The sequence below is a fragment of the Diabrotica undecimpunctata genome, chromosome 9 (genome assembly GCF_040954645.1).
Source record: "Diabrotica undecimpunctata isolate CICGRU chromosome 9, icDiaUnde3, whole genome shotgun sequence".
In the NCBI taxonomy this organism is placed as follows: Eukaryota; Metazoa; Arthropoda; class Insecta; order Coleoptera; family Chrysomelidae; genus Diabrotica; species Diabrotica undecimpunctata.
The window spans coordinates 100,655,522-100,671,749 of NC_092811.1; the positions used below are offsets into that span (position 1 = coordinate 100,655,522).

Genomic DNA, 16,228 nt, shown 5'->3' on the forward strand with positions numbered 1-16,228 from the left:
ATGCAACAACTATAAAGCTAATATTCATGTCGGACACCACTTTTCGATAAGTGTAATAACTAAAATGAAAATGAAAAAGACAGAAAAGATTTGATTTCACGTTCAAAGCGTCTATGTATCTGTTGATACGTATTTCGACTTAACAAGTCTCATCAGAACAGTTATTCATAGCCGTTTTTAACGTGAAAAATAATCTTCTCTGTCTTATTAGGAAGCAACAATAAAATGGCTTCGTTATGGACGCAATAGCGACATCTGATAGAAAAATCGGTAAAGCAGAAATCTGAATTTGTTTCGAAACTATCTTACCGATTTTTCTATATGATGTCGCTATTGCGTCCATAACGAAGCCATTTTATTGTTGCTTCCTAATAAGACAGAGAAGATTATTTTTCACGTTAAGAACGGCTATGAATAACTGTTCTGATGAGACTTATTAAGTCGAAATACGTATCAACAGATACATAGACGCTTTGAACGTGAAATCAAATCTTTTCTGTCTTTTTCATTTTATTCGGATCTACTCTGTATGAGTACAAGAAACAAATTCGTTAAGGATTTCTGCTTAGTTGAGGAGACATGTCGTGGAATGCAAATTTTAGATTCCCCATGTCTCTATTAACATCTTTATCAACGTCTGGCTATGCCTTGCAATTTTTAGAAGGCTCCAGATTAAAGCAGAAATCTGAATTTGTTTCGAAACTATCTTACCGATTTTTGTAATAACTAACTTTATTTTCGGGATATTTTTGAAGGTAATCAGCATGCATACTTCGAATTGTGATATCGCTAGCTAGATATAAACGGTTAGGAGCATATTCTTTTCGGTAGTGACTTATACATGGATGAAATGATGAAATATGATGTACCAAAATTTGACGATTACATTTGTTAGACGGTAATGCTGATCCTCGTCTATCTTTATTTGGGGGTATTGATTCCGGTGTGGAATTGCGTAAAATCGTTGTGATCAACGATTATAGTTTTTTTCATCATAACCAAGAGTTCTTAAAAATAATTTTTTTACATATGCTCTGTGTATGTGGGTTTTCATCCTGTAACGTGTAGATTAAAGTTCTACTTCCCTTTCTTACTTCCACCTCAGTTGTTCCACGTTCTTTATCTTTTTGGGTAATACAACCATCTTCTTGCATTGTAATCTATTTTATAGAATTCGTTCCAGATGGCTACTCTTCTTTCCTCTTTTTTTTTCTATACATCTCTTCTTGCATACACATAGACTCTTTAACTGATGACTTCTCTTATCTCTTTCTCTCCTTTCTGAATTCTTTCTTACTCTTTTCCTTTTTCGGGAGCGAATAACTTCATCACCTATGTTTTCAGATACATGATCTTCAGTAATATTATTATTCTCTTCTGAACTATCAGTCTCAGGGAGATAATTTGTATCGTCAATTGAATTGTCGGAATATCCACTAGTTTCATCTTTTATTTTTCTACTGTTGAAAGCTCGAAACCGAAGTGGAAGATCAAGTGAATAGAGCAAACAGAGCCACAGGCTGCCTAAATGAAATAATATGGAGAAATAAAAATATCGGGAAAGAAACGAAAGGCAGAATTTACAAAACAATCATCAGACCAATAATGACATACGCGGCAGAAACAAGACCTGACATAGAGAGGACAAAAAGGATGTTAGAAACAGCAGAGATGAAAACACTTAGAAAAATTTATGGTAAGACACTATGGGACAGAGCTAGAAGTACAGATATACGACGTAGATGCAAGGTGGAGAACATCAAGAACTAGGTAAGAAATAGAAGAGTAGAATAGAACGATCATATAAGCCGAATGACAACAAATAGAGTAGTAAAGATGGCAAGAGACGCTTCCCCAATAGAAAGACGATCAGTAGGAAGACCACGAAAACGATGGAACGACTTACTGGAGGGACATTGAAAAGCAGACAGAGTCATGTCTATATAAAAAGAAGAAGAAGAAGATTTTTCTATATTTGCTTATAGAAAATTAGTGAATTAGTAACATAAAATATGTATAAAATAATATCCCCCATTAACAGTGAAAAGTGGAACAAATCATCATTAGCTATATTTTAGATTTTGATCGCCAAAGTCAAATGTGCCGAATGATCCCCACTTTCCCTCACGTGGGGGGAAGCCGGGGGGTAAAAGTGGTAAACTTTTTTGCATCTTTTGTAGAGTCCTAAAATTGACATGTTCGGCAAAATTCAGCTTGTTGGTATGAGTGGCATTTTCGTCTCTGACGACTGGAGTATAATATAAAATATAATATTTCACAAATTTCTCTCGTAAATAACTTCAAATTCTCCTCAACTGGAATGAACTGGAACCGAAATTCAACCAGTACTGGAATGTAGAATAATTAAACCATTTGCCGAAACTGTAGTCTCTATGTTATATCGACAGAGTTTGGACAAAACATCGTAACATTTTCAGGAGACGACTTTTTCTTCTACCAATTTTTTGACTAATACAATGAAACTTTTTAAACTACTTTATGATAAATTAGTACATAAAAGACATTATAAATTTAGGAAAAAAACTATAATTTAACATTTTTTTATTAAGTTATGTAATACCAGAACTTGGCCATTCTAACGTGGCGATTCTAACGCATCGGGATTCTAGAACGTAAGATGTTACACTAAAATGCTTTTGTTTTGTAACAAATGTTTTGGTAGTCGCCTTGTTTGTTTTTTCTATCTTAATCTATTTGTTATATTCTCACCTTTCATTTGCCATGTCGCATGTTAGGATTCGATCAGTTTTTTTTCTGTACTCAGGCAGAGCCTTCTTCAGGTCAATAAAGCAAATTAACCTTATAGTGTGTCTATTATCATCCATACTGTCATGTGGTATCTCGTATGTCACTATACGTTCATTAATAACGAAGATAAGGTGTAGTGCCCTTTTGGTAGTCGCGTTGTTTGTTTTTTGTTGCGCCTATCTTAATAGAATCCTTATCCCTCCCCTTTTATTGAACACATTACATGCTCTAATCGGACCAATAACAACGGATATAGGATGCAATATCGGCGCTAATTTTTTCGTTACGGACAGACAGACATAATAAGCAAATTATATGTAGGTATTAATACTGTCATGTGATATCTCGTTTGTCGCTATACGTTCAGTAATAACGAAGATAAGGTATACGCACTTTTGGTAGTCTCCTTGTTCGTTTTTTCTATCTTAATATAATCTTTATCCCCTCCCCTTTCATTTAAGGTATTACACGCTCCAATCGAACTAATAACAACGGAGATATAATTTTATACCGGCACTGGGGTTTTCATTATGCACAGACAGACAGAATAAGCAAATTACATATCTCGCCGAAGAACCAAAACCGCCAAGTGACATGACGTGACAAAAGAACCATTCAAAGACTCCAGCTTTCTTCAAATGGACCTTATTTCTTCTATCATGTCCATGGCTTGCTTAGTAGTGTCCTTTATGCATGCAACTTCGCTCTTCAAAACATCTACTCGTGCTGAGAGCCCAATCAAATTCTTAATTTTGGGAGTACAATCCTTGCAAACATATGGTATTATTCCACTTGGCATCACTATTGCTCTGATTTCTGTGGCACTTACATTGGAACAATTTCTACACAATACCAACTTGCAATAATCACAAGGAAAACCAAAGACGTCGATGGAAGACTTTGGTTCCTTAAAAATGCATGATTTATTGCATCTATCACATGTGCCTGACATTATAGGTTAGAATTTTAAAACTGCAAAAAAACAAGAAATAATATTGTAATCACATAATTTGACTTCAATTGTATGGATAGGAAACACGACAAGGAACCAATTAAGGCTGTGAATTGCTTTTTCAAAGTCCACAAATATTTCAGTTGGCTCTAATGATAATTGAAATGTTTCAAAAATCTTAGACCTTAATAAAGAAAATAAATTTTTGTATGTCATTGACAATTTGTCCTTTAACAAACAGTATGCTAAAGGAACATAATGTCCATTTTCCAAGCCATGTATAGTAAATAATTGTAGAAAATATTTGGTACTATATGAAAATGTACCATCCATATACAAAGTTTTTAATTTACACAACAAACGAATATTTGTCTCGCATGAAAATACAATTACATTTAATTCAGGATGATTTAAAAACAAAAAACTTTCATTGCGACAGGTTTTAGGAGAATAATTACTAACCGCGTTATGGACTTCTGATATGCTTCTTGGTAACGGACCTGGTAACAGTTTACGACGACAGTTGTAAATATTCTTTCTTATGCTAGCTATGTCAGGAACCGTCAGCAAATTGGCATCACACTCAGCAACAGCAGTTCTTGTAATTTTGGCAGGCTTTTCCGATATGTCCTCTTGGGCTTTTCTTTTACATGCATTGGTTACCATCTTTACTTCAAGCTTTTTTGGATCGGCTTCATGATTATGTACCAAATCACTTCTTGTGATGGTGAGGTCCTCACAGCCTATTGTAAACACTTTTGCGGAACACTTAGTGTTTCTTTGGATGCAGCACCAAAATATCTCGCCGCTTTTTAACACTTTCTGTTTCGAGAACGAATGATGCTCCACCACTAATAAATCTCGACCACGGGAACTTTTTATCAAAATCATTTTTTAAATATCCATATACGTACACAAGTCAACGTCAAACAAGAAATAAATTACAACTGAAATAATTTAGTCACAAGTACACAAGTGCCACGCCCCCCGCCGTGACAATAAATATTGGGAAAACCCGCTTGTCCTGCTTGGGTGCAAATGTCCATCGCCGCTAATTACCTACCTACCTGCTTTACGCCGCGGTGTCGAAATTTCCTATAATAAAATTTGACCCTTCGATTACCCCAGGTACAAAGACAATTTGGTGTCGAAAGTTCGCCCGCCGGTTTCTACTTACTTTCATTTCCCTTTTTGTTTTAGAATTATTCTGGTTTTATCCGACAGTTTACTATGTTCATTTTGTTGTTGAAGTATTCCGATTTCTTTGGCACTATCAAGGATGAATTGTCCTTTGGTAGTGATATGAGTTTTCTTTTAGATTGTTAATATTTATACTCTTGATTTTGTGATTAATTTTATTCTTTTTAGTTTCATTACTCTGATTAGTCTATGGTCGCTGCCTGTTTGAAATTTATTTATTACACTGACATCTTTTATTGTAGCAATCTTGTTAGTTAGAAGTAGAATGACTAAAATTGAGTTTTAATTTTTTTAAATTTCAGTAAAGCTAGAAACTTTTGAATCTATTTTTGTAATAATTAAGCAACAAATTAACAAAAATATCTTTACAAACTTCCGTGTGGAGTTGTCTGTCTCCCATCGGACGCGTCCCCAGGTGGTGGATAGGGGAACGCCCTAACCGGTTCTAGGACCGGCGGGTAGGTGGGAAATAAATTACCACCCGTGAACCAAAACAGACTAAGTTATGGTAACCCCAACAGAAGAGTCCCTGGCCCTCCAGGTTGGAGGTTGGGCGTAGGGCTAACAACTCTATCCCGTAAAAAAAAATATCGTTACGAGATCTACAGCTAAAGAAACCGGACGGAACTTACGACGACGACCAATGCAACGAAACAAGGACAAAGATTTAAAAATTTACACGTGGAATGTGCGGACACTTTATGAACCTGGAAATCTTAAAAAATTAATAGACATACTAACTCAATATAAAGCACACATTACTGCTGTGCAAGAAGTAAGATGGACTGGCCAAGGAATTATCCAAAAGAGACAATGCGATATATATTACAGCTGTCACAAGAATAATCACGAATTCGGGACCGCATTCATTGTTAACAAAAAAGTAAAACATCTTATTATGGACTTCAAACCAATAAGTCCAAGAATATGTTACCTAAGAGTAACCTAAGTATGTTACCTAAGTTTTTTAACATCAGTCTCATAAATGTACATGCCCCAACCGAAGACAAAGAAGAGGATGTCAAAGATCAATTCTATGAGGAAGTAGAGACCATCTACGATAGAAGTCCCAGAAACGACATCAAGATCATAATTGGAGATCTTAATGCAAAAATAGGGAAAGAAAATATATATAGTCCATACATCGGAAAATGCAGTGCTCATGACGTCACCAACGACAATGGAAATAGAATAATAGGATTTGCAGCATCCAAGGGCATGGTCGTTGGAAGTACCTACTTCCCCCATAAGAATATCCATAAAGTAACATGGACGTCGCCTGATGGTACAACCAAAAATCAAATAGATCACATCCTAATAGAAACCAGGCACTTCTCTAATCTAATGGATGTACGTACTTATCGTGGAGCTAATATAGATTCAGACCACTTCTTAGTAGGCGCAAAAATAAGAGCAAGAATCTCAAATGCAAAAAAAGAAAAGGGCAAGAAAAGTACTCGCTACAATTTAAAACTCTTGAAAGAGCCCCGTGCACTAGAAAGGTATCAAAATTACCTTGAACATGAAAGCACAACAGATGAGAATTTAACAGCTAGCGAGCAATGGGATATATGTAGAAGAACAATTAAGGAAGTGGCAAACAACGTCCTAGGACCAGAAGAATCCAATCCACGCAACAGTTGGTTCGACGATGAATGTGAAGATATCACTAAAAGAAAAAATTATGCATATAAACTTATGCAACAAAGAAGAACACGGGATAAGGAGCAAATGTACAAAGATCTTAGGAAGGAGGAAAAACGCATACATCGAAGGAAAAAGCGGACCTGCGAAAACCAGATTATGCAAGAGCTTCAATCATTAAAGGGGGAAAATGAAACTAGAAAGTTCTATAATATCCTAAATAAGACAAGAAAAGAATTTAAACCACGGCTGACGATGTGTAGAGACAAAAATGGACATATAGTCAGTACCGCTGACGCAGTACAAAGCAGATAGGTTGAGCACTTCAAAGAACTACTTGGTACCGAAGTGGAAAATGATGCGTCACCCCAAAAACCAAGAAATAACACTCACGTAGAACCTCCTTCAATATTTGAAGTGAAAGACGCAATCACACGACTCAAAAATAGCAAGTCCCCAGGAGTGGATTGTATCCCCGCAGAGCTCATCAAACATGGAGGTAACAGCATTATGCACCAAATTCACAACATAATAGTCAAAGTCTGGGAAGAAGAACAAATGCCAGAGGAATGGTGCACTGGAATCATATATCCACTGCACAAAAAGGGAGATTTGTTGGAATGTAAAAATTATAGGGGTATAACTCTTCTGAATACAATGTACAAAATATTCTCCAACACCCTGTACAGCCGTTTAAGTACGTACGTGGAAGAAATCCTTGGTGAGTATCAAAGCGGTTTTAGGCCAGGTAGGTCAACAATTGACCAGATTTTTGTGCTACGTCAAATCTTAGAAAAAACCAATGAATTTAATATTGACACGTTCCATCTCTTTGTGGACTTTAAGTCAGCGTATGATAGCGTCCTAAGAGGTAAATTATACGAAGCCATGAATGAACTTAACATTCCCCATAAATTAATAAGGCTCGTAAAAACAACTATGAGTAAAGTGATCTGCAGAGTGCAAATACAAGGCGATATGTCACAAGCGTTTGAAACATATGCAGGGTTAAGGCAGGGAGATGCGCTGGCGTGCCTTCTCTTTAATATAGCGTTAGAAAAGACTATAAGAGATGCCGAGTTACACAATAGGGGAACAATCTTTAATAAATCAACGCAGATTATGGCTTACGCTGACGATCTGGATTTGATCGCACGTACTACACGAGGACTTAAAGAGATGACTTCCACCTTCTTGACAGCCGCACAAAATATGGGCCTTAAAATAAACGAGGAAAAAACCAAAATGTTAACATCTATTCCAAATAACAGAGATAGAGCTAGAAACGCCGAAGAAAACTTCAGTATAGACCAATATAATTTTGAGGTAGTAAATAAGTTTACATATTTGGGTTCTCTCATAACAAACGATAATGACACATCTGAAGAAGTAAAACGGAGGGTACTGCTAGCAAACAAATGTTATTTTGGACTAAGCAAGCAGCTAAAAAACAGAAATTTAAGCCAGAAAACCAAACTAATAATATATAGAACACTCATCCTACCAGTGCTGACATATGGGTCAGAAACATGGACCATCTCCAAGACAGACGCAAATCTTCTGCTCGTCTTCGAAAGGAAGATACTAAGAAGAATAATGGGCGCATTCTGTGAGAATGGTATTTGGAGAAGGCGATATAATTTCGAATTGTACGAGAAGTATAAAAAAATAGTAAATGGTAGAGATGTAATACCCTTCATAAAAATAGGTAGGCTTAGATGGGCTGTGTCAAGAGCAAATGAAAATTACCCACCCAGACGAACTCTATTATCGGTCCCAGTGGGAAATAGGAATAGAGGCAGACCACGACTGAGATGGAGGGACGGTGTGGACGAGGACGCAAGGAAAATCGGCGAGGCAAATTGGCAACGGTTGGCGATGAACAGAAACGACTGGCGAAATAGACTGGGGAAGGTCAAGGCTCAACTAGAGCTGTAGCACCACTGATGATGATGATCTTTACAAACTCTCATTTTAAAGAAGTGTCTACGCTTTTTTAGTAAAATTGTCTTAGTTTTCCATATTTCCATATAATTTACCGGTCTTCACCCTCAGTGTTTAAAATCAAATAGCGATATTACAATGTTTATGTATTGTTTATAAGTAAAAATGACGTTTAGTCTTTTGTATATTTTATTTATTACATATTGTTATCTTCATATTTATCACAAGTAGTTATTAGATACCTGCACCAACAGTGTCATGTAAAAATCGTTAGTTCCCTGGTCTATGTAGTTTTATTATTATTCTTTTCCGCCACTAGCATTATTAAACTTTTACTGTTTCACTCCAAAATACCCTAATCAAACATCGATATATTTATTTCTTATTTTCTTTTTAACGCACTAAATCTCTCGACTGACAATCATCTCCAAAACATTCTCTCTATAATACTCCAGTTAAGTGGAAGGAGATCTCCTAGCATCCAGACCGCATCTTGTGCAACGGAAACACCAGTTTCTCTGAAACTACATCGCTAGAAGACGCTGTGACCGCGGAGTGCGTAATCCATGAATTAATTCATGATCGGCGAGTATTAACTTTGAGTAGGCATGAAGTTCCAAGCGAATATTTTGCAAATATTTTTGCTTGTGCTTGGATTTCAAATTTTTGGTAAGTTTTTATTAAATTGTTTTGTTTTTTTATATCATTTATTTTGTGTTTTTACAGTTTATGCAATTTTAAAATGACAAATTGCTGAAGACATACAGCTGATTTCGCTTTGTTTTTTTTAAACAATCATAGAAAGTGAAGAAATAAATTTTTGTCTATAAAACGTTTCTTATACTTTTTAGAGAAAAATGATTCAAATAAAAATTGTAGATCTTAAAAAGTTCTTTACTTTTGCGAGTTAATAAATTAACATACATACACAATTTACTGAAACTAATGAAAGGACCCTAATTTTGCAGTAATTTATAAATGTTAATAACTTTGTTCCTTGCATAATAACATGTAATATTACTACTTTAAATTATGACAATTAGTGAGTTATTGAAGTGTGCTAAATCTCAGCTAGATCGACTAAATAGTTTGTAAATTATTCAATTTGTTTATGCCGGAGATCGATTATTTAAACAACTGCATTTGTCGAAACAGTAACGAGATATTTAGCAGATCGCAGTCGATTCTTTGAAGTTTTAGTTTTAAGATATATTAAGAAAATTCAACATTTTAGCCCAAATTTTTATTAAAAAAACCGTTTGAGAAAGGGCTGACTTTTTAGCTTATAAACACTTATAATAACTTTAATATTTTTTATGTCACGCACTTCTAAGTAGACTCACTGAAAAGATGGTAAAAACTAACCTTCTAGCTTAAGAGCTAAAAATTAAACAGATTATAAACGAAAATCTAAATTTTTTGATTCGTTTTATATATGGCATATACAGAGAAGGAGTAAAAGGATATAACCCGTTAAAATGATGATACTCGTAAAATACCGCCTGACCGAGCTCCGTTTTTTTAGAATCGAACTTCAAATTTTGGAGCTTCTTCTTCTTTAAGTGCTGTCTCCCGATCGGAGGTTGGATATCATCATCACTATCTTTACTCTATCTACTGCTGCTCTGAAGAGTTCTATAGAACTGCATTTAAACCAGTCCCTTAAATTCATCAACCATGACACTCTCGTTCTTCCTATACTCCTTCCTCCTCTTATCTTTCCCTGTATTATCAGCTTTAGCAGTTCATATCGCTGTCCCCTCATTACGTGTCCCAGATATTGTAACTTTCTTATTTTTATTGTGTTTGTTATTTCGCATTCTTTGCCCATTTCTCGCAATACTTCCGTGTTAATTTTCTTCTGTGACCATGCTATTCTAAGCATCCTCCTGTAATACCACATTTCAAAGGACTGTAACTTATTTATGTGTTCTTGCTTTTTAAATTTTGGAGCACGCAAATGCAAAAGCTTGATTTTTTTTTAAATTTCTGTAGCTGGATAAAATAATAAGAAGTGTGTTATTTTCACCTCATGGAAAAATCCGAAAATTCTGGAAAAATCAATCAGTTCAATTTTTCCATAAAAAAGTTTGATTTTACTATTATTTCGTAAGAAATATTTAACTTTTATTAACTAATGTATATTATTTATATAAATATATAATAATATTTATTAATTCTTCTTGTAAAGTACAAAAATATTTGTTTTAAAATTTATTTTAACACCATTTATTCGGGAGAATATAAAAACTTTTTAAAAAACTAAATCGTTTCATATTTTAATTTAAATAAATACAGTTGGAGTATTAATTTTACAATTATTATTAAACATGTATATACATAACATACACTAATGATTAAAATTAAAATATTTATTACGAAATAATAGTAAAATTCAATAACTGTTTTATGAAAAAAATTAATTTATTTATTGTCCTGGAAATTTCCAATTTTTCCAAAAGGTGAAAGTAGCCCAGTTCTTATCATTTTCTTAAATTATCCGAGTTTTTAAAAAACGGAGGGAGCTCGGGAAGTTCTCCCAGAATTAAATAACTTATTTGGTCGATCTTGCTGAAATCTAGCACTCTTCAACAACAATTGACACAATTGCAAGTATATTACATGTCATTATACAAAAAACCAAAGTTGTTAACATTTATAAATTTCTGCAAAAATAAGGGTTTTTAAAATTATCTTGGTCAATTGTTTATGTAATTTAATTTAGATACTCGCAAATTAAACAACTTTTTAAAGATCTTCATTGTGCCATACAGAGTTATCCGATGTTAGCGATCACACTTGCGAAGGTTCCTCGATATTCTGCCACATGGAATAATTGTCCTAAATTTGATATCTCTTATCTCGTGATTAGTTTGACATTTCGTAAGGAAAATACGTTCTTATGGATTTTTTTCAGTAAGATAATTTTTCGAAAAAACTAACAAAATATATGCATCTTCTAAAAAAAATTATAGGTGTTGTAATGTTCTGAACATCCTAAATTTTTGTAAATGTTACAATTAAATTGTTATACTATCAATTACATTATTCTTAACTTTGTGCACCTTATTCTTTTTTGAAAATCTGGTTTTTATCGACATTCCTCTCATTTTTATTTTGCTTCAAAAACTCTCGAGTACCAAAAAGTAGTTATGAATGAATTTTCATATTATTATTAGGTCCAAAAAATATCTATTCCTTACAATTAGTTTAGTGTTTTTATACACATTTATATTTTTTCTTCTTCTTAAGCTTTCACCTTCTTTTGAAGATTGGTGATAGAAATTGTTGCATTCACAGAGTATTTTATACAGTGATGAGTGTCTTACCACCCGGCTTTTTAACGTAAGAGATAGAAAACACAGTTACCTTGTGAAATAAAAAGAGATGAAACTCGTAGAGGTGAGAAATAATCGGAAAAACCTATAATTTATATTACATTACATTACCACTATCGATAGTCTCACACCTTTAGACTTTAGATACGAGCTAAATCACCTCGGTCATAATTATTATGAGTAACGTAGAATGTGTGACGTATTTCCATTTTTTAATTTGGCATAAAGTAAAAACTGATTAACCACAATAAAGCAAAAATGTGAATAAAATAATTTAATTAATAGTGATTATTTAATCTAAAGTTTTAAATTATTAACCAAGAATAATTTCTACTATGATTTGAGGAGTTTCATACACTCTTGTCACGGAATAATTATAAATCCTTCGTGGATTAGTGGAAAGAATTCGACATTGCGATACAGACATCGCAGACGATTAGAGTTCAAAACCCACATGTGGTTTTTTTTTGTTTTTTTTTTAATAATTTGAAATTATGCAAAGATCGTTTTGCTTTGAATCACTAAACAAAACTAAACAAAAACTGAAGTTAAAACAAAAAATCTTATTGACAAAACAGTATCATCGTACTTTCGAAAATAAAGTAAAAACTTTTAAAGAATGTTTAAATAAGTAAAAATTCTACAAAAATAAAAAAATATCCGTGGCCACTAATCAATCGATTAGGAAAAGTCGCACTAAGATATTCACTGACGATGCGAGAATTATGTACAGGACAACCATCGTGTTGAAACTATATGGAATGGAAAGGTATTGGTAAATTACAAAGGGCTGGGACAATTTCATTTTGCAGAAGTTCCAAGTATTTCCGCCCAGTCAACATACCGTCTATAAAAAATGGACCAATGACATGATTCCCTATTATGCCTCCCCAAACATTTACTTTTCGAAGACGCTGATTACGAGCGACATAAATCTGACGAGGATTTCCTCGAGATCAATACCTAGCATTGATTGAATTGTGACGGCCATGCAATGAAAACGTACATTCATCGGTGAACAAAACGTTCTCTAAAAAATGTTCATCTTGATGTGACATTTCCATTGCAGTTTGACAAAATTCTAAACGTCTATATTAATCCCCAGGGAATTGTTCGTTGGATTTATGAAGTTTATAGGGACGGTATCGATGTCTTTACAACATTTCACCTACTCTAAATCTTGGAATTCCACATTGTTCTCCGAGACGAGGTGTTGATTGGGTACGATTTTGCTCAATACTTGCACAAATCAAAGTGTCCCTTAGTTCCAAATCTGGATTTACCTCCCTTCGTCTGCGAACTCCTCTTGGATCGAACACGGATCCATAAGTAAAAAAAATTACGTATAATAGACTGAATTATTGATCGTGCTGGAGCCGGCCTATTTGTAAACATATTTACAAATTGTTGTCTAATCATGTTGTCTGATAATCCATTCATATGCCAGACAACAATTTGCACTTTTTCCTCAACCGTTAAAATCCTTTTCACGAATTGTTTTTTCAATAAAAAGTTTCTGTTTACCGTAAAAAACACTTCTCATGTGTTATTATTTGATAACTTGAAGGCTTGATGATTTGGTTAGCTATAAAGCAGGTAGCTGTTAGCGCGCATCCATTCCAATGTCGTCAATTGTTTTGAAAATCATTACCTGTACAGAGGAATTGATATTAACACTGAGAATTTAGTGATGGATTTGACATTAAACAGTCTTCAATGGATTATTTTCCATTCACAACTGAAGACTGTAAAACTGGAATTGAATTTTAAATATTTTGTATTTCTATTTTATAACATTGGAATAAGAATAAATTGTAAATAATGAGTTTTTCGAAAACTTGTTACCTAATATGTATCATATTTTCTATTATTTGTGATTGAGTAAAACAAAAATTTTACCCTTGGTGTGAATTGAACTCTAGGCTTCTTACCAATAGACAACGTCTCTAACTATTACGCCAACTCTACATACAATAATTGTTTTCAGATAGAACATACCTACCTTTAGTTTATTCAAATATTTCAGTTGAGTTATTTTTATTATTAAATAAACTTAAAGATTTATAATTTAAAATCGATACTAATTAATGTTTTTTACTATAATATATCTTAATATATTTAATCATTTATTCTAACATCAGAAATTATTAAAATAAAATATTTTCGAGGCCATCCGTATAATTATGACTAAAGTCAAATAGACACGTCTAATAACTAGCCTTTTCTCGTACTATCTTACAACTTAATCTGCCTTCTATCCTTTCCGCTATTTTGCCGGGTGGTAAGACACTCATCACTGTATAAGTTTTTTGATCTCTCATGTGTGTTGTTAGGTTTGGTTTTGGATTAAATAGATCTCAGTGTATTGGTTGTTTTGAATGTTGTTGTCATGTTGTACGGATTCCTTATCCTTTTTAATCTTTCCGATAAGCCCTTTACATATGATATTGTTGTCATGCTGAAATCCCTTCTTGTGAACTTTTCCAGATTGTTTGTGGTGTTTTGTTGTATTCTTTCTTCAATTTTTTAATTGACCAAGGTAAATGAATACTTGTCAAAATTTGATTTAAAAACATTTGGTAAAAACACTACCCTTAGATTTATTGTTATCTAAAAGAAGGCTATTGCCTACAATATCGAGGCCAAGTAAGCCAACCATCAATTTTAAAAAACATAACCTACTAACAACTTGTTAGCTATACAGCTTCCCGTAATTTTTTAACATAATCTTTTTTCCGGAGTGGCAATCGAGACTTGAAACGTTATTTAAAATATAATTTTTATTACAATCAATTGTGGCCATATAAACATAATATTTAACTTAGACATGTCACAAGAAAACAGTTTCAAAATCTTATTACATAAATATAAATGTTTCATAAATGATTTTTGACATTATCAAAGTTATATTAAAAAAAGTATTACAAAAAAAATTATTTTATATTTTTGTTACAAGCGTCAGACTTAAAGAAAATGGTAAATGCATTTCATCAGACAATTAAAACATTAGATTCTATTTATTATTTTAAAACTATGGTAAAAAAATCATCTGGTTATTAATAAATATGCACCAAATATATTCTTATCAACGCAAGGTACCATTTTCGAATACGACCCTATATCTCTATCAGAGAATCATTAAATCATATTCTAGATTTCATTTAAAAACAAAAAAATGTTCGGAAAAATCGGTTATTATAGTTATTTATACGGTTACCATAAACACACTTGTTATATCCTAGGGTATAATAAGCAGGCATTATGATCTAGAACGCTCTGTTGTATAAGAAAATAAAAAGCAAATGTTATAGAACGAAGAACGATAGAACGTTTTTTTTATTTTAAACAATTGAAATGATATTTATTTAACTGTTGCCTTTATTCAATTTATAATGTCTTTATTTAAAGGTTCTTATTTTAATTTATTAAAAAGCACGATAACTTATATTAATTTATTTATCAGTAAAAATACATAATTTATTTAAAGGCGAACGTAACAATTAAATCGCGACCGCGAATCTTCAAAACTAACTAACTGTTCCCTTCCATGAAAGCTCCTGTTTTATATGCCAGTACCGTTAAGCTAGAATCATCGACAGCCCTCTCCACTAGCGGTAAACTGGTATCGGCTCGTCCAGAAGGTAAATCCGGGTCATCGTCTCGACCGCTTCAGGTAGATAGAAGCCTCTCGTAAAATCTAAAACATAAACATGTGAATAAAAACATGTTTACAGGTTTTTTAAATATGACTCATATTTTTACGTAACACAATTTTCAAAGGAATAAATATTATAAAACTAACATTTTTTAACCTTAAAAATGGGAAATATCAGCTTTTTCATCCCTGAAACCTCATTTTTTGAATATACACTGCCCTTTATACATCCTTCAACAACCGACGTACTCTTCCATCCACCATGCCGCTTCAACGTTGTCATACTGGCTTAAGCGTCTGCTAGAAGAGTTCAACGCAGACAGTAACCTGTTTACTTGTCAGTATCGCTCAAACCCAGATATTTTGCGATGATGAAAGAGACTTTTTCAAATGTATTTTTTGTTAACTAGTTATCCAGTACCTTGTCTGCAGGTCAGAAAAAATCTTTTTTCTGAACAACCACATATCGGTTTTTGTCTCTGGTACGTTTACCACAAAAACTGATGTTTAATCTTCTACGTGATAGTAATTAGCATATTCACCAATTCTTGTCGTCGATATCCACCAAATACACCAAGTGTTAATGCAACTTTGTTCATTAAAATCGTCTCATTCGGCGCTTCATGGATAAATTTTAAAACATCTTCTCTAATCAGAACTTTAGACTTTTTCGGCTGGTGTTCTTTTGACCCTTGCTCCAAATATTCGCTTAAGTTATGGTAATTA

General features: G+C 33.4%; 1 protein-coding gene across 1 annotated transcript in view; it reads left to right on the top strand.

Annotated features, from left to right (window-relative positions):
- Positions 1-9,019: 9,019 nt before the first annotated feature.
- LOC140450324 (uncharacterized) overlaps positions 9,020-16,228 on the top strand; it is a 205,740-nt gene continuing 198,531 nt past the window's right edge. The window contains exon 1 of the mRNA XM_072543901.1: positions 9,020-9,178. Within this exon, the coding sequence (XP_072400002.1) occupies positions 9,118-9,178 (61 nt within the window). The 5' untranslated portion in view covers positions 9,020-9,117. The remainder of the gene's footprint in view (positions 9,179-16,228) is intronic.